Source organism: Carassius carassius, chromosome 24 (genome assembly GCF_963082965.1).
Source record: "Carassius carassius chromosome 24, fCarCar2.1, whole genome shotgun sequence".
In the NCBI taxonomy this organism is placed as follows: domain Eukaryota; kingdom Metazoa; phylum Chordata; class Actinopteri; order Cypriniformes; family Cyprinidae; genus Carassius; species Carassius carassius.
The window spans coordinates 21,314,248-21,333,653 of record NC_081778.1 but is presented as its reverse complement, the minus strand read 5'-3'; the positions used below and the strand labels follow the sequence as shown (position 1 = coordinate 21,333,653).

Genomic DNA, 19,406 nt, shown 5'->3' with positions numbered 1-19,406 from the left:
TTTGGTAGCAGAGCTACTGCAAGTGATTTTTTGAGCTGCAAATCCATTTATCCTTTGCTGAAATTTCCGCGTCTTCAAGGAGAGAGCACGTCATGGTTGCTTATCAAAGGCAGACGCCTCAGGGGCGCTTCTGCCCGAGCGCTTTGGAAAGAAGGAGAAAGCGGCGCGCCTAGCGTTTTCCACGCGTTTTTAGGCACGATATGTGAACGGCCCCTAAGACTTTTATTTGTGCAGATTCTCCAGTACAATGTTGTTTGCAAATGTTTAGTCGTAAAAGCTGATAACATTGCTTTTTAACAGTTAACATTTAAAGCTTTACAAACATGTTCTGTGGTCAGTTTGTCGTTTACCAGTTCAAAATTCAGTCGTGCAGCCTAATTATGACTGAATGAGAGAGGTAAATGTTTAAAGATATTTGAAATGCACTTTTTTTCTAAGTATTCACTGCTCTTTTTCACACAGCAGGTTTTTTGTGTGTGACTGTCCAATTTTTTTTTTTTTCTGGACAACCTTCTGATGGATTTTACTTTAAATTGTGAGTTCCATTCAGGTTTCATGCCATTGGCACTTTATTCGAAGGATTGTTTACAATTTCACAGCAAAAGCTATAAAGCTTTTTCCCAGTAAATAATAAAATACAATGCACTGCAATTTTATTCTGTTTTATCCTTATCCTTCGTGAAAATATGTTCTGAAAGATTCCTTAATAAGCTTCGTTCGGGATGTTAAACTACTTTAGGAGCTCTAAGGACTGCCATGGTGAAAACATTATTTTAAATCTCCTTGTGAAATTTGCTAGAGTATGGGTCAGTGTTCTGATTGCAGAAGAGTTCGACAAAGGATTACTAACACAATAAAACAACTCCAGGTATATTTTTGATTAGGATATGACAGTGCAAAATGGTTAAAATCTCTTAAAAATCTATGCTGAAGGATAAAGACCATTTACTAATAATTTACTTGGGGAAAAAATGGGAAAAACTAAAATATAAGTACATAAACCGATTAATCGATTAATCGTAAAAATAATCGACAGATTAATCGATTATCAAAATAATCGTTAGTTGCAGCCCTACCGTTGAGCAAGGCACTGAACCCCCAACTGCTCCCCGGGTGCCGCAGTGTAAATTACTTTATACACATTTCTTCATAAGTACTAAACTTTCATCTGTGAATATTAAATATTTTAACTACAGTGTTTTTCTTTCATTTTCCCAGACTGCAGCCTAAGTGTATCGGGGAGGCAAAGCTGACAGCTATTTGCGAAAATGCTTTGATGCTTGGTTAAAGTGCCAATCAGCTTTCAAAAGCTGCAAATGCACTTTGCAGACGTGGCGGCGGCACTCGTGGTGGCAAAAAGCTAATTTTGGTTGGCCACCTACTGTATCTCTCTTCTGTTATGAGGGACACTTGGTCCTGCAGGTCAGAAGGGATAAGGATAAAACCCCAGATCTCTTGTGACATCACAGGAATGTTGCTATAGAGAACAAACACAGATGCATATGGACAAATCTTTTGTAGTCTGCAAAACCAAGTTCATGGTGTTTAAATCATCTTGTTTTAGTGTCTGCAAGAAACTGTACGGTAATAAAGTTAAGAGTTTGAGAGACTCCTTATTGATAGTGAAATGCTCCTCTGAAATCAGGAATGTTATTGATCTTCATCTGGACATAAGCACTTATTCAGCCTTGTGAAGTTGTTTTGTCTGATCTTAACCAAAATGTAAGTTGGTATTCTCTGTTTTAGAACCCATTGAGTATCTCAGAACATGATATCTAATTTTGTGGAGATCTGAATAATGATTTTGTCAGTGTATGTTTGCCTTTGTTTGGAAATGCTGTAATGGAGTTTTACATCCAGCTTTCCATGTGGTTTCACTAATAGCATATGCTTGCATTATGTCTGTTGAAAATCAAATGATTGGGTCTTCTTCATGTGGTACAGTTTTGCCTCTTAATTGCTTCCCTATGCGTATAAGCCTGGTAACAATTTGCACACCACACTTACATGCAGTACAACATGTGGATGTGTGCACGTGTTTAACACATTAGTGTCACAGTGAAAAAATTAGCCATATCATATGTTGATCTGATTTAATGAGTGCCTTATAAAATAGTGTCTGTGTACCAATGTTTAAGTTTGCTGAACTCTGAACTGCAAAATTGTATAGTGTAAAAATATTTGACCAGTAGAGAATATAACATCACAGATTGGCCTCTTGGCTCAAAACAAAGAATACAGACTTTGAATCTGCATGATTTGTAGTTCTGTGGGGGAGTAAGGTGTAATGCCTTATGGTGTGACATCGTGTCCTTTCGCCCTTATTCCACAAATAATTTAGCATGTTCATAGCCTATAATGAATGCACTTTAAAAACAAGAAAATTTAACCACCCCTCATCAGTTTTGTGTCTTGCTCTAACCAGTATGCATGCTTGTTTTGGTCATGGTGACCTTATCCTAGTGCAGGGTGCTCTTTGCATGCTGTCAAAGGTAATAATTGCACTAAGTTTTACAACCTGCAGTTATTAAAATAAGCACACTAGGGTTTGCACTAGGTGTTCTTGTATCTTACTTGGCAGAGCATGATGCTGGCCATGGTGTAAGAGTTTAAATGAGTGAGAACACATTGAATGTGTATCCCGAATGCACTGCTTTGAATGAAAGTGTATGTAAAATATGCAAATAAATAATGCAAATGTAGCCTAAATGTTCTGTTCAAGTAAAGTTTCTTGTAGGTACTGAGGGCAGATTTATGTTACAGGGCTCCAGACAAAAAACCCTATAAGAAAAAAACTTGGGCAGCAAATTATTTTTATAGGTGCCACAGAATAAACTTTTCTTTTTTACATTTCAACATTTCAATCATACTGTCATGTATTTATGTCTTATCTTTTCTTGACTTTATCAGCATTTTAATCCATCTCGTAGATGACCTGGGTCTTTTCCAAAATGTCTTTACCAACTTGAAATATTTCATGTTCATTACATAGGCTACTATAATAGTAAAGAGAAAGATTAAATGGGTTCACTTGCCGCTTGAACTGAGGCACTAAAACGATTGCGCTTGCCACATTAAAGAGCGGCAAAACTGTATTTATTGATAGAATTTTATGAATCTGGAATCATTTTTAAAGCTGATACTTTATTTATTAAAAAGTAACAAAGCACAAAGTTTTTTGCGTAAACGAAGTTCTCGCATAAACAGAACACGGCATACACTAAGATCTTGATAAGAAGATGCCATATTAGTAATGATTATAAACGAGAATTGTTAATGATATTGCCAATATTATGATATTTTCCTCTTCAAAATGTTCTGTTGAGCAGTCATTTTAATTCTTGGTATGGCACCTGGTATCTCAGTTCCTAGGAATCTGTACTCAGATGTCCAACCTTATAAGGTTACAAGGCAAAGAAATTTGAGCTATTAATTATTTTCTTCCAGACTAATTATTTAATCCAGTTGTAAAAGTCGAGACCTTTCTGAGTAGCTTTTTTTAGACGGTTGTCATGTTTCAAAACAAGTCCACAGTTATCTTTAACTCCCGACCCACTTCATTTTGGATCTGGCTATATTTATTAGGTGACAGCTGGCAGAGGTATATTTAGAACACAGGTGGCCATGAAGCCTTCATGCCCTGGAGTTCTTCTCCAGTCAAGTGCAGAACCGAGGCAGAACAAAGCTAGCCCAGTCCACAACACACTCTAACCCGTCAAATACAGGTTCAGCCCCACCAACAGGAAGACACCTGCAGACCTGTTCAATGAACTGACACCTCCTGCACTCTTTGAGTAGTGGCCATGTCATTCAAAATGTATTCCCTTTTCCAAACAAAATCTTAAATATGAGTGTGAGCGTGTTAATGCGTCTAGTCATTTTGGATCTTAAACAGAGTTTAAAAAAGGATCATATTGAAATTTTACAAAGTAAAACTAATAACTCCAAATGTACTGCCAAGGCATGATCTGGAAAGTGTGTCTCGATGCTGCCAGTGTGCAAGCGTGCAAGGGGAGCCCTTGCGCAGAGGATACTTGAGCATAGCTGAGTGTGCCAGAGGGGAAGTGTTCCATATCACTTCTTACCTTCAATACACATTGCCTTCATTAAGCAGCTGAATTTCCAGAAGTTCTGTTCATAGTTCCGTGAAAACTCTAGAACTTGAATTCATTAGAATCTGGTGAATTCTAATAAATCTAAGATTCTTATTGTTCCTCTTGTGATTAGGATAGTTTGTCAACATGTATGACATCCTAGGCCACATGTAGCCACTCTCTCTTCTTTTAGTGATTGCAAAATATTTAGTACCAGAATTTATCATCATCATCATCATCATAAACATTCCAGGATGTTTAAATTTAGAATTATTCTTTTTACAATTAATTAAAATGTATAAATAAGGGGGGGGGCTTTTACTGAGTACCTATTGTGTAAACCTGTTTACAAACAATCCTTGTTGATCACATAGTCTGGTTAATTCAGGAGCTGTTGGACAAATGCTTGTACAGTTAGGTTGTTCTTTATAAGGTTCGGCTGGTCATTTTTGAAATTCATTTATTAATTATTAATAAATTCTGTTGCTCATCTACTGCAACAAGAAAGAAAGAAGTTGGATGAATTTAAGAAAGTACATCACACAGGTTTAGAACAGCACGGGCATGAGTAAATTATGACACAATCTTGAGAATATCCCTTGAAGGTAATTTATATATTCTTTCTTGTTTCAATCGTGTTGTGAACATGCTAAAATTACATGGCAGAGTGTGGAAGTATGTGAGTTTTAAACTACAGTCCAGTAAACATTTTATGGAAGTACTTTCTTTGCATTCTTGTTGCAGTGCTGAAATGAAGAGTGTATTATTTCTCAACCAGCCACTAAAAACATCAGACAAGAGCATACGTTGTGAAACCTATTAGGTACATTGGCCATGCTATTTTTATATTGGGATGGAGCTAGAGAGAGGTGGGGGTGGACTGGTCTTCACTCCTCCTAAGAGCATTATGAGTGCATTTGTTTGTGACATTAGCAGAGTGTGCTGTCACTGTCATATGGCAAGCAAAGGCAGCCTGTACTGGTTTAGAGCAGAATCGTTTTTTACGGATAGCAACTGTTCACCCGCCGCTGAGCCCTGGGCTTAATCCTGAGCGGGAAACAGCCTGTCACAAAGGTAAAGGGGGCCAACTCTCATGAGTCATGGGGGAGATCAGACACAGTAGTTCCACATGATTTTCTTATGTGTGTTATTGGGAAAATGGCATGCAACTGAAGTTTCTTTGTGTTTTTGCTTCTTTCTCCCTTCATTTCTTGAACTAAATGGTGTGATTTCTTGTTTTTGATGCATCTATGTGAAGTTCAGGAGGTTTTTCTGTCTTTTTAAATGTTCTTTTTAAGTTTCTCATTGTTTGAAAATTTGGCACAGCTGAGTGCTGTTTTCGCTGCTGTCAAACTGTCTGAGGTTAACAGTATGCAATTCTAAGTTTGTGTCTTATGTGTCATTTTTAAAGAGTTATTTCACCCAATAATTAAAATTCTGTCATTTACTCACCCTTAGGCCTAAAAAAAAAATTTGTTTGGTTCCGGTTTCCGACCGACCCTGTCAATTTATGTGCGACCCAAATTTATTTTATGAGACTGGGGAAGAACGGTCTTTCACACATCGTTAATTAAATTACAGTTTCCTTTAAATGCTGTTTTACACTTAAGTAATCCGTTAAAAACCATTAAGTATTGCATCAAAACCCTTTAACTGTCAATTCCTAAAGTGAGCTATAACTTAAGGTTTGGAAATCGTAACATTAAGAGAAACACGGGGGGAGTCAACAATATATCGCGGAACAGAGAGGGCACTGACAACATGCTGACAGACAGGACATTAACATTACCAGCTTACTTTTAATATGAAACAAAGTCTCATTTGGTTATTTCACCTTTCAAATGTGGTCATTTTTTAAAGAAATGTAAACAATAAATACCGTTTTGTGGCTCTTGAATGTGTCGAACAGATCGCTGTAAGTTAGATCATCAGTTAAAACTGATCGTCTCTTGCTTCTAGTTAATTTATAGCATCAAAATCAAATAAACCACATAAATGAACATAACAAAGAATGTTGTTTGACTACAAAAAGATGTCTGTACACTCCGTTTTTCAAGTTCAAATCCTCCATGTTAATCTACTATCGCCTGTCAAACTCCCGCGAAGGCTTTTTGTGTGTGTGTGCGCGTTTTGCGTGTCTATGGCAACAACAGACTTTAAACGGGAATACAGAATCACTGTCGTAAAAGTACCGGTACACACATTTAAAATCAGCGCGCGTGTGTGTGTGTGTAAAACTGCCACTGGAGAAAAAAAAAAAAAATGTAAAAAAATAAATAAATCCCTACCGACCAATGACCTCAACTGACAACCAACCGGAACCAAACTTTTTTTTTTTTTTTAGGCCTTAAGTAGTTTATTTCTTCTGTGGAACACAAAAGATCATCATCAGACATCATTGCCTATTCTTGATATTCAATGAAAGTGAATGGTGACTGAGATGATCACTAACATCTTTTAAGGTTAATAAGTGATTAATTAATTTTGAGGTGAGATGTGCTTTTAATTGGGACTTGTTCAATGAGTTTGTTTCAAATTCTGCTTCTATTGTGCTGTCTGATTTATTTAATTTATCTAATATGATTTAAGAACATATTTGTTAACTAGTTAATCCATGTTAATGCTAAATTCATTTAAGTTATGTATTATCCCCCTATATAATAAATTATATTATATTATTATATAGAAAAACTGTTTATGGATTGGTATGTGATTGTCTTTCTTTGTTCTCTTAACAGATTTCTCCTCCAGCTTCTTGTTTGTTAATGGAGTTCCGGCAGGGCAGCGGTGATTACTGCCACGCACAACATCGTAACGCTTGATCACGGGTGGATATGCCCGAAATCTGCCACTGAATGTACAGAGAAACACTGTCTGTGCTTTTCTTTAGCTGGTCTTCCTGAATGACCATTTTGCTCTGTGCCAAATGGGTTAATTGGCATTGCGGCACCTGGCATTTTGCTACCGGACACTGTTCCACCCATCTAGTTGCCCGACAGAGTATCCCTTTAAAGAGGAAGAGGTAGATTTGTTGGAAGAGGAAGACTCTTGTGGCCTCTAATTTCCAAAAAAGGCAGCTTTCAATTTTATATACTGACTAGCAGTGATTTATCGTAGAGGATCCTGCAAGTCCTTGAAACCTTCACTGTGATAGTGAATCTGCTGTAGCACTGTTGTGGGTCAGAGTAGTGCCATACTATTAGTGGAACTCTGTGGATCCTGGACCGGAGGGAGCGTTCGGTTCTCTGTAGTGTGGAGGGGACACCAGCATGACCAGGATGAACCGTCCGGCTCCTGTCGAGGTCTGCTACAAAAAAATGCGCTTCCTTATCACGCACAACCCAACCAATGCATCATTAAGCAGCTTCATTGAGGTGAGAGACCATTCAGACATGATCATTTTAAAACATGGAAGATCACATACTTCCTCCTCTGAAAAAGTTCAAACCTACTCTGATGTGACAAGTGCTGCACATAAATGGACCACAACCAAGAACAAACTTCAAAACATTTGTTCAGAGTCCTAAATTAGATACTAAATGTACTCTGTTTTGTCCCTCAAAACTTGTGCAATCTTGTTTCATCAGGATCTGAAGAAGTATGGGGCAACAACAGTGGTGCGTGTGTGTGAAATCACCTATGATAAGACACCGCTGGAAAAGGATGGAATTACTGTCATGGTGAGATATATTTCTTTGTCATTGTAATTAAGTGTCATCTGTAAAGTTTTTTTGTTGTAATAAGCTTTTTATAATGATATTTGAGCAAAAGTAACAACATTTATGACACAGTTGCTGTCAGATTTCATTGGTGATTTCAAAATTTAATTGTAAGCTTAGTGAACAGTTTTGGAGAATTTGATGTTTCTCCATGACATGATTTGCCTTAAAGGGATTTTGCCTATAGTTAGTATTTTGGCTTTTCTGTCTTTTTTTCTGTCTTTAGATGCATTTGTATACTGTAGAAGTACATACAGTATATGCGTATCTGATGTGCACACACTCACTCTGAAAGTGAAAAAGTGAAGTGACATTCAGCCAAGTATGGTGACCCATACTCAGAATTCGTGCTCTGCATTTAACCCATCCGAAATGCACACACACAGAGCAGTGAACACACACACACACTCACTGTGAGCACACACCCGGAGCAGTGGGCAGCCATTTATGCTGCGGCGCCCGGGGAGCAGTTGGGGGTTCGATGCCTTGCTCAAGGGCACCTAAGTCGTGGTATTGAAGGTGGAGAGAGAACTGTACATGCACTCCCCCCACCCACAATTCCTGCCGGCCCGGGACTCGAACTCACAATCTTTCGATTGGGAGTCCGACTCTCTAACCATTAGGCCACGACTTCCCACAAAAGGCTCCGTCACCTAAATTTAATAATCCTGGATTATTTCCCGATCATGGCAGTGGCACTCCATGCCTCTCTTACTTTAATTAACACTCCTGCTATACTGCAGTGATGCTGTTGTAATTAGTGGTACTTGTGGTACCACATTAGTGATATGAAGGTGATTGGCTCCCTATTGCCGTGTTTCCACTGCAGGAACTTTACCCAGGAACTAGGGACTTTGGCCTGGTACTCGGTGCGTTTCCACCGCAGGAACCAGGAACTAAATAAAGTTCCAGGTAAAAAAATGCCCCTCAGAAAGTCCCTGCTGGTAAGCGAAAGGAACTTTCGGGGGCGGGTCTTGGACGCTAAACATCCTGATTGGTTCACGCAGCACATCACACTCCCGAGTCGAATGCACAAAGTCTGAACTACTGAGGATGCACGTCCAAAATCAGCATACTTTGTATTGAGAAACACACGCAGACCTACGTCACCAGACTATTTGCCTAATCTTCCCGGTACTTTACACCGCGGTGGAAACGCAGAAAGCAACAGGTCTGGGGGGGGGGGTTCCTGGGAAGAAAAGTTCCTGGTACAAATGTTCCGAGTAATTTCGGTGGAAACGCGGCACTAGATACCATGTAAAGCCTCTCTTTCTTCCTCTCTGCCATCAAGAGAACAGTCAGTTTCCGTAAGAGAGAAACACTGTTGACTACGGGGTCTGTTTGAAACATCGCTGATGAGTTTATGCTCAGCTGGACAAGATGTAATGTTTTAGTCCTTGGCTCTCTGTCAAAAAAACATGACATATATAGGATTTAGTGCCTTTTCTTAGTGTGAATTATTTCCATAGCTTTTCCTCAACAGGGTTTTAGAAGATCAATTTGAGAAATGTGGTAACTTAAAGCTAAAGTGTGCATTTTCTGTATCAGTCACGTCATAAAACATAATTGCAAAAATAATGACCATTTTCAAATGGGTTTTGCAGAATACTGCTCTGTCTGCTATTGGCTGGAACAAACCAAGACAATGTTGCTTTTGTCAGGCTAGTCAGGAATGTAACAGAGAAATGTTTTGATAGTTCCATAGAGCCATAATGTGTGTACTGTTTGCTAATGCTTTAAATTATGCTTAATGCTTAATACTTTAAAAAAAAATCATACTTGCTCCAAACTTTTGAAACTTTAATCATTTTGCCTGTGAAGTATAGTTTTTCAGTATAGTTGTCATTGCATTCTCAGCTTGTGTAGAAAAAAGGTTTTTAGTGTACTTCAGCTTTAAAAAGAGAAATATCAAATTGCTGCACCACTACCAGTGCTGCAAACCAGAATTGCTAAATTTCTTCCATTGTTCAGAATAACATCCTGCCACACATTCTCACGATGAAACAGAAGTTGATAATGTCACACTGTTTGAGTGGTATTTTGAATGCCACAGTACTACCTCAGAATGGCTTACTTAGTTTTCTCTGCATATTTACTTTATTTGCTGTATGCTTTCTCTCTTTCTGTTTACCGTGTGGTTGTGTCTGTATTTTATATATAAATATATATATATATATACAAAGTGATCACTTCTGCTCTCTAAAAAAAAAAAAAAAAGGTTTGCAGGGGGTCAAAACTTGGAACAGGATTTCCTCTCCAATTCAAGCAACTGCAGATGGATTTAAATGGTTATTCGCACCATTTTTACACCATTGGATCCCATTTGTCTCGTAGAACAAACATAAGATGGTAAAAAGTCTAGATCAGGGGCGGCCAAACCACTGTCCTGCAGAGTTTCGCTGTAACGTGCCTCAACACACCTGCCGGGAAGTTTCTAGTATGCCTAATAAGACCTTGATTAGTTGCTTCAGGTATGTTTACTTAGGTCTGGAGCTAAACTTTGCAGGACACCGTCCCTCCAGGACCGAGTTAATGTACCCCTGGTCTAGATACTCTGTTTAAAACAAACCAAAAAATATAAATCGTACTGACATAACTAGGGCTGGGTATCGATTCAGATGTTCCAGATCGATTCGGTTTCGATTCACAAGCTCTCAAATCGATTCGATTCTCGATTCGATTTCGATTTTCGATTCGATTTTCTATTAAGACCGACAGATTAAAAGTTAAGACCGACAGATTTCGGCCCGAGCCCGACAAGTACATTTTGATTGACAGCTTTTTAAAAACCCGAACCCATTTACAGCCCGACATTATTCAAATGTACACGCACACAGCTCTTTTGTCAGGAATGAGTCATTTTACATGGTTTAACATAATTTATACATGACTAACGTAATAGGCCACTTGGAAGTTTGAACAAAGAAATAAAATAAGTCCTCTGTAACATCATAACATCTCAGCACTCTATAAATAGCCCTAGGTATAGGCTCATTTAGCATATAAATAGGCCAATGCACCAATAAATAGGCCTGTGACAAGTGGGGCGGGGCCGAGGGACATGGGAGCGAGGCCGGGGGAGTGATTGGAGATGAACTACACCTGTTCGTCCCACCGGTCTCGAGGCCCATGGAGGAGATGGAAGGATATAAAACTGGAGCGACGACAGTGAAGGACGAGAGAGGACCAGGCCTGGGCTTTTAGTTGTGTTTTGGTTTTTATTTTATGCGCACCAGTCGTCCGTGAGGGGCTGGTGCGCTGTTTTGTGTTTATTTTGTTATTAAAATGTTTTTGATTGTCCGCCGGTTCCCGCCTCCTTCTTCCGGATGAATAGGAAGGTGATATCGTTACAGTGGTGCCGAAGCCCGGGAGAAGGAGGGACGCGCTGCTGAAGATCCCTCGCCGCTGTGGTGAATCCGCGGTGCCATCGAGCTGGCGAGGAGTGTGCCGCCATGGACGCTCGAGGCGGTGGACTGGAGCGAGTTGCCGGGGACGGGCGAGCTCGCTACCGGCCGCCCACGATGTGGAGAGACGGCTGCCGTCCGTGAGGGAGCGGAGGAGTCGGCGCCGTTCGCCAGGTGGCCGGAGCCTGCTGCCTCCGCCAGAACGGGGAGGAGCAGGGAACGGGGGACTCCTGCCGGCTGCCCAAAACCGGAGGAGCCGTCGCCGTCCACCGGGCGGCGGAGGAGTGTCGTGCCGTCCGCCGAGGGCCGTCCAGTGCCACCGCCAGGCACCGCGGAGGAGATCACCCAGCTGGTGGAGGGCCGAGCAGCGGTGCGTCTGGGAACCGGAATTTTTTTTTTTTTTTTTTTTTTTCCTCTCTCCCCTCTCTCGTCTCTGTCGCTCCTCCTTCCATCTCCTTTTCTCTCGCCTCGCCTGTCCTACCCCCAGGTTCCCGCAGGTCCCCGGGAGCGGCCCCCCCGGAGGGAGGGGGGGGGGGGGAGTAGAGCGCAGTCTCGGGAGTACCCCCCGGCCTGCGAGGGGCGATGGGGGTATGTGACGAGTGGGGCGGGGCCGAGGGACATGGGAGCGAGGCCGGGGGAGTGATTGGAGATGAACTACACCTGTTCGTCCCACCGGTCTCGAGGCCCATGGAGGAGATGGAAGGATATAAAACTGGAGCGACGACAGTGAAGGACGAGAGAGGACCAGGCCTGGGCTTTTAGTTGTGTTTTGGTTTTTATTTTATGCGCACCAGTCGTCCGTGAGGGGCTGGTGCGCTGTTTTGTGTTTATTTTGTTATTAAAATGTTTTTGATTGTCCGCCGGTTCCCGCCTCCTTCTTCCGGATGAATAGGAAGGTTTTATCGTTACAAGGCCAATGCAGTCTTTCTTAAAAAATTTAATTAAGATAAATTCTAAAGTAAGATGGGTATTTGGCAATAACGAAATGAATTAAGATAAAGGCTCTGCCGGATTTGCTTCGCCATAGCAGCTGACATAATAAAATAATAATGCCAACGTAAGCTTATATAGCCTACTCTGTCTACATTATGCATTTAAGACTCAAATAATATTTAGTTAATATTTGAAAACCATTTACTCACCAAGATTAGGTAAGGCCTACCTGTTTTTGTGGAGGAAAATGATTGAATCCACTGTAGATGGCTTCAGCGCAATCCTGCACTCACTGATGGTGCGTCATTATTCACTCATTATTCTCATTATAAACAAGGTCAAAACTTTTCCAAACCTCAGACTTTGCTTTAGTTGCTGGTTCTACAAAAAAACGTAATCGTCAGAGGAAAGCCTCCGTTTCAACTACTCAGCATACATTTTCGCATCTTTCTTGCGCTAATCGAAACACATTACATGACCGCTCATTTACCGCACAAGCCCAAGCCCGGCCCGATTGGTTCGATTGGCAATGGGCTTCTTCACACTGCCTGAACATGTGCAATTGTGCTTTTGAAGACTACTGACCACGCGCACCTGTCCGCGCGGTCGTCCGCTCAGAGCCTCGGTACACACTCTCCGATGGCGATGTTTACATCATGCCTGCCTAGCGGTCCATAGCGGACTTGCGGACGCAAGATGCAGTCTGGACGCGAACGGGAGCATGACCTGACGCGCGACATTGCAGTAAATGTGGGTCCACAAATGTAGCCTATGTTGATCCAAATATGGAAGGCACTTTCGAATTTAATAATATGAGGTTCTCTCCAGAGATGTTTTGCCACATTTCTTCAATTAAGGATGATTGCTGCGTAGTATATGGTGTTTCCATTTGCTTTAACTTCTTCAAGTGAGTTGCAAAAGTTGTGTGTGTGTGTGTGTGTTCAGCAAATGGTGGGCAGCATTTGAATTCGTGACAGGCCGCGGGTTCAGAACCACTGGTTTAAACTGAAGGAATGATTGACAGGTTCGTTGGTAACATCGCACAAGGCACATAAGAGGGTGACATCTAGTTGAGAAGATTTGTAATTAGATTAACGCTAATCTTACGTTCAATGTCTGCGGAAATAAATATGGGAAAAAATCATGAAAGATCATTAAATGCTTCTTTTTGATGAGAAAACCGATCAGTGAGGCACATTTTATGTGCCTTATGTCAGTATTTCATTTTCCAATTTCTAGTTTTAAAAAGAAGAATCCCTTTAAAGGAAGCAATGAAACTGATGTGTTGGTTGACAGACAAAAAGGTGCCTCAAACATCATCTGCTCTCTTGTAAGCAGAAGCTCGAGTTGCTTGAGGTATAGCAGGTATGTAATCCGAGAAAAAGCCATGGCATTTTCTACAATTAGGCCCCACGCTGCCTATTCTGGAGTTGGTGTGCCCTGGCAAGAGTACAGAGCACTTCCATTTGGGAATGGACTCCCTGAATTAATAGCTTACTGTTGACATACCAGACAAGTAGGGGCCTATTAACCTCTTAGTGGATTAAAAAGTTATTTTTAAACCAGGAGATTCTCATAGATGGTCCTTGTAGAAAATGGTATCCGTAGCTCACTCCATAAATATGTCTCCTTTTTCTGAGAAAGCAGCAATGCAAAACACCATGCTTAGTTTGTCAGTGTATTTTGACCCAGCACATTTGTGTTTTTAAAAAAATCATTCAGATCCAGGCTTCCATGAAAAGCTCCCTATAAAGATAAAAGTCTTTAAAGTCTGTATTTGAGTCAGATTGTGCCTAGACTGAATGGGTTTGTTCTGATCTGCTCAAGCATTTATCAAAACCCTCAATGTTTTTCTGAAGCTTGTAAAGCATATGATAATCAAACCATAGATCAAGTCCTAAAATTGTTAAGAACATAAGAAGTTTACCATGTCAAATTTAAGTTCATCCATCATTTACTCACTCATGTTGCTTCAAACCTGAATTAAATTTTTTTTCTCACAATGGAGACATTTTGAAGATTAATTACAGTTAAATTAAAGACTGTTGGGTCAAGTGCTGTTTTAAACCCATTGACTTTAATGCATGGTCAAAATCAATTGAAACATTTTGTGTTCCACAGAAGAACGTCACAGAGGTTTGGGAGAACATGAAAATAGTCTCATTTTTGTGTGAACTTTTAAGTACCTAATGAATTTGATGAAACAACTTGAGTAAAGTTGTGAACATTCCCTGTTTGCCGTGTTGCATAATTCAACATTTCTGATGATTCAGCTCTTGCACATGGTGTTAAATCAAGCTGTTCATGACAGATCTGATCAAACTGCTGGAGTTGACGGGATGAGTGAACGTGCCATGTTTGCGGTTGCAGAACTTGTGAAAATCCCACAGGAATCATTATGGGGATTTGCAGATTACTGTGAAACTGAGATGATGCATAATGCTGAAGCTTTATAGAGCACCATCTGCTGGTGGTGACTGGAGTCATTTGTTACCCCTTGTTCCCTTTTATCTTATCTGCTAGTATTTGGTGTGTCTCAATATGAGTTTTTCCCTTTCAATTCGAAATATAGTAACATACAGACATGTAGTAATCCATTGTGATAATAGATGTCAAATCATCTTTCTGGTTGTCTCCCTCAGGATTGGCCTTTCGATGACGGTGCACCTCCTCCTACTAAGATCGTGGATGACTGGCTTAGTCTGCTGAAGAATAAGTTCTGTGAGGATCCAGGTTGCTGTGTGGCTGTGCATTGTGTGGCCGGACTGGGCCGGTGAGTGTCAAGTTATTCTGTTATCACAGAAGTGCTACTCAAAAGCTATAGCCATCTGTGTGATATGTTAAGAATTGAGCACAACCTTATCTAGCCAGTTTGCCAAGCCAGTGCTGTGCCTGCACTGAATTAGGTTTTGTTTTTGTTTTTTGTTTTTTTGCACTAAAATTCCACAGTGGAATAATCTTGCTACTCAAAACAACTCTATTTTGGTTGGGGACGTGACACCTAATGACTGTTTTTGCAAAAATACACTCACCTAGGTAAATGTAACTGATGATTCTGATTAGAAATTGGGTGAAATATCAGCCTAGTAAGTATAATTATACTAGTATAATTGTATAATTATCCAATTATATTTAGAATTATTGGGAGATATCTAGTTATGTGTGAACAATGGCCATTCAAATCAGTGTTGCTTATGTTGACTGAAATGAAACTATTAAATTGTTTTCATCATTGAATGACTTGGAAATTTAATTGAAAATAAATCTGAAATAAAGTATAAATGTTTAAAGATTTTTTTTTTAATGTAAGAATGAAAATAAGTAAGAAATAGTAAGAAAAAAATTGCTTTTGCAACTAACTTAAGTTGAAGTACTAAAATGACTGGAGCTAAAATAAACAAGTTAAATATATATATCAGGTTAATATAAATCGTAGACGTTCAAATGCAGATTCTCGATTCTCTCTTAGAAAAAATCTCAAACATATCAACAGCCTTTCCCCAGGATCTGTTGCTCTTTTTCTCTCAGAATGCAATCAAGTACTATGTGTGTAATATCTCTGGCAGAGCTTTAAGCTGGCTTGTGTTAGTGTAGTGTTTGTGTTTTGAGGTTTACATTTGGTTTCTCATTACTGTTTGTTTTTTTTGTGTGGGGATGTTTTCCCCAAATATTCCTCGGCGACAGGCCTCTCACTCTTGTCCCATGTCCTCTGCAGGTCAAACCCATTCTCCCTGCCTGACCACTGTGTGCCAAAACCAACCATCCAAACAGACACACAATATTAATCCAGATTTATTATTCAAAGATCAAAGGTTGAAATAGGAAGCGAATAAGCAACAGCTCTCTTAATTGCTCCTTCGTATCTCTTTTCAGTGAGGAATCCTCTTATCCAGCCAGCTGTCAAAACAGACATACACTAATTAAGCTGTGGTGCTTGAATTGTTGATCCAGATGCCCAAATGTGATGGTTTTGCAGGAGTGGTAGGCTAATGGCAGTCTGGTTTAACCTGCCTTCCCTCCTCCCACTCTGACCACCCTGACCGCTTCTGCCGACAAGTTAAGCACAAGCCTCTCTGACGTAGATTGCAGCTCCTGTGGGAGCCCTCAGCAGTTTTTGACAGAGAGCCAATGTTTGCTTTAGCAGGATGAGTTTCGGTTGTTATGCATTGGAAAGGGGCACACTCCGGAGACTTCAGAGCTGTCAGGACCCTGAGCGCCAATGCTAGAAATAGACAAGGTCTCTGACAGGGAATGGTACACTTTTCAAATCAAAATTTATTGTATTTTAGTAATTCTTAGATTAGCACATAATGACCTTTATTTTATTTTTTTGTATAATTGTTTTTATATACCAAAAAAACATTTATGAAAGCTGCTCCGTAAACATTTAGAATGATAGCTTAAATCGAATTGCCGTTCAAATTAAATGTCATTAAAAGGATAGTTCTTCCTTTCCTTTGCAAAACACAAAAAAATTCTATTTTGAAGAATGTTGGAAACCAAAACATTTGGGTGCCCATTGGCTACCATTGTATGGACAAACATAAGCTTGCGTGCATTATGATAAATTTTCATTTTTGGTTGGGCTGTCTTTTTAAGATATAAAAATTGTCATTTACTCACCCTCATATCATTCTAAACCTGTGTGACTTGTTCATAAAACAGAAAAAGAGAAATGTTGAAGAACGTGTTGTTTCTGTTTTTTAAACGAATTGATATTTGGGCTTCCAGGGTTACTGTATATCAAGTCTTGAAGCCATACAGTAGCTTTAGAATAGATTGTAATGTAAGTTGTAGAATAATGAGTCTTGCCACTCAGAAAATGTAACATACTGTAACTGTACACCTGTTCTCTCATGCATTAGGTGGTATCCTTTGCTGAGAAGGGCTGAATGGGTCACTTTTCCTGGAAAACATATTTTTTTCTGTGGGCTGTGCACACACAAAAGCTGTTTCCTGGTATTAAACACTGTGCATGTATGTATATGTTGCAGGGCTCCAGTGTTGGTGGCTCTGGCACTTATAGAGAGCGGAATGAAATATGAGGATGCCATTCAATTGATTAGACAGTAAGTATACATTACAGCTAACAACACATTACCAACACCTTGTAGCAGAGTTGGTACAACAGCTGTACAACCCGGTCAATACAGTGAGTTATACAGTACAAACACAGTAAATGATGCTACAGTGATAATGTGCATCGTTAATGCCTCAGCTAATTATACAGCAAACAATTTATCGCAAATTATGAAGTCAAAAAATGATGAATGTAGTATGCACTGACACCATTATGACATACAACAGTAGCACACAACACAGCTCTAATTCATTACAGAAAAAAATTAATAAAATATAACTGGTTAAAATAATCATTAATGTACGTATATGCATATATTTTCATACATTTAGTTTTAATTGTGTATATTACTGATAAATGTATTTAATTTTGTGTAAATATTAAGATATTAATATTTAGTGTATATTAGTATATTAATATATAATTTTTATATAGCTCCTAATGTATATATGCATGTGTGTATATATATATGCATGTATACATTTAACAAACATTTAAAATCCTAGTAAGTCAAAATATTTTGCATATTGGTAAATATTTACTTAAAGTACATATACTTGTATGTTTTATAGGTACAAACTTGTAGATGTATTTAATATATAAATGTTTTTCATTAAAATAGAACTGTTATAAACAAATTATTAATGATTTAGGGTTAAACATTATTTTAATTGTATATGTGCGTTTAATATCATTATTACTACTATTATTATAAATGGAAAAATCATTGATTAAAAAAACGAATACAACTAAAGGGTATTTGGTGTTAATTGACCCACAGGAAACGCCGGGGCGCCATCAACAGCAAGCAGCTGACGTACCTGGAGAAGTACCGCCCCAAACAGAGACTGCGTTTCAAAGACCCACACAACCAGAAAAGCAAGTGCTGCCTCATGTGATCCAGTCTCACCGGCCTGCCACTGAAGGATCCAGTCACTCATGGACTAAACCGGACTAAAATTACCAATCTAGTGCATTTGAACTTTTGCTACATTTCAGGAAGGGAATTCAACCCCCTTTTGGTGTATATGTCAGACCCCTCAGGGCTAAGCTCAGGGCTATGAAAAAAGATCCTATTGGATTTTGTCTTTACACCCAACCCCCCCCCCCCCCCCGACACACCATCCTCATCTTTAGCTACTACCCATCACACTGTACCGGTACAACGCAATCCAAAGATGATCATGGCCACCAGCCATCTGCTCATAGAACACAATCACTGTCGTTATGCTCACACTTTCGTATGAAACTGCTTCACTACCCTGTTCTTTCTCTCTCTTGAAATTTAGAAGTTTCTGAATGCATATCGCTGTACTTTTTTGAAGATGTGAGTGAGTGGTTTAATCTAGCCCCTTTTTTCTACATTGAACCGTGAATCTATTCTGGGATTCAAGTTTGTTGCACCACTGGCTACTTTTTAATAGAACTGTGGGCCTCTGGATCGATAACATAGCGCACTGACATGACTTCCAGGTTTTTGGATGTTTTAGCTGCTTTTTAAATCATTTTGAAGCTCATAAAAAAAGTTTATCCAGGTAATCTGATACGTTGTTGTGCCACAGAATCGCATCAGTGAAGAGAGAAATCCATGAGTGAGCACACTTGTAGATCAGTATTTCTAGTTTAATTTAACACAGAAGCCACAAGAGGGAGTGCTCACACTATTTACCTCACATGAAAAATCGTTTGCAGCATACAAGTACAGCTTTTTTTGAATTGCCAGTTTTATTTATTTTTTGCTGTTTGCACTCAGTGCTTGTGTGTGGCTGCTTAGTTGTATTTTGGACACTTACTGTGGAATTACAAAATGAACTTTTCAAAGTGAGGCTTAAAATATTTAGTCTTGTCCATATTGTAGGAAATGAAATGGAATCAGTCTGCCTAACTAGTGGGGATATGGACACCAAAGGTGATAAATCTGTGTCAGGTACTAAAATGATCTAATCTGCATCATTAATTTGTTAATATGAAATACATAAGACCTTGGATCTGGGATAACGACATTTCTCTGCCTTTGAAATCAAAATTAACGGCTAGAAAGCAAATATTAAGGAATTATCTAATAAAAGAGTATCTTTGTTGAATTGTGACTGTGAGAAGGATAAGCAAATGAATTAAGGTTATGTTTTGTTTATATTTACCATGAACGGACATTTAAAGCTGAGCTCACTCCAAT

The 19,406-nt window shown here is 39.4% G+C and overlaps 1 protein-coding gene across 2 annotated transcripts in view; it reads left to right on the top strand.

Annotated features, from left to right (window-relative positions):
- LOC132103153 (protein tyrosine phosphatase type IVA 3-like) overlaps nucleotides 1-18,288 on the top strand; it is a 35,281-nt gene extending 16,993 nt beyond the window's left edge. The window contains exons 1-6 of one of the 2 annotated variants that reach the window (XM_059508010.1): nucleotides 5,037-5,168; nucleotides 6,833-7,468; nucleotides 7,682-7,774; nucleotides 14,793-14,923; nucleotides 17,145-17,219; nucleotides 18,012-18,288. In XM_059508010.1, the coding sequence (XP_059363993.1) occupies nucleotides 7,364-7,468; nucleotides 7,682-7,774; nucleotides 14,793-14,923; nucleotides 17,145-17,219; nucleotides 18,012-18,129 (522 nt within the window). In that variant the 5' untranslated portion in view covers nucleotides 5,037-5,168; nucleotides 6,833-7,363 and the 3' untranslated portion in view covers nucleotides 18,130-18,288. Of the gene's footprint in view, nucleotides 1-5,036; nucleotides 5,169-6,832; nucleotides 7,469-7,681; nucleotides 7,775-14,792; nucleotides 14,924-17,144; nucleotides 17,220-18,011 lie in introns of those variants that run through there. The other variant, XM_059508012.1, reaches the window with a different exon arrangement.
- The last annotated feature ends 1,118 nt before the right edge of the window (nucleotides 18,289-19,406 follow it).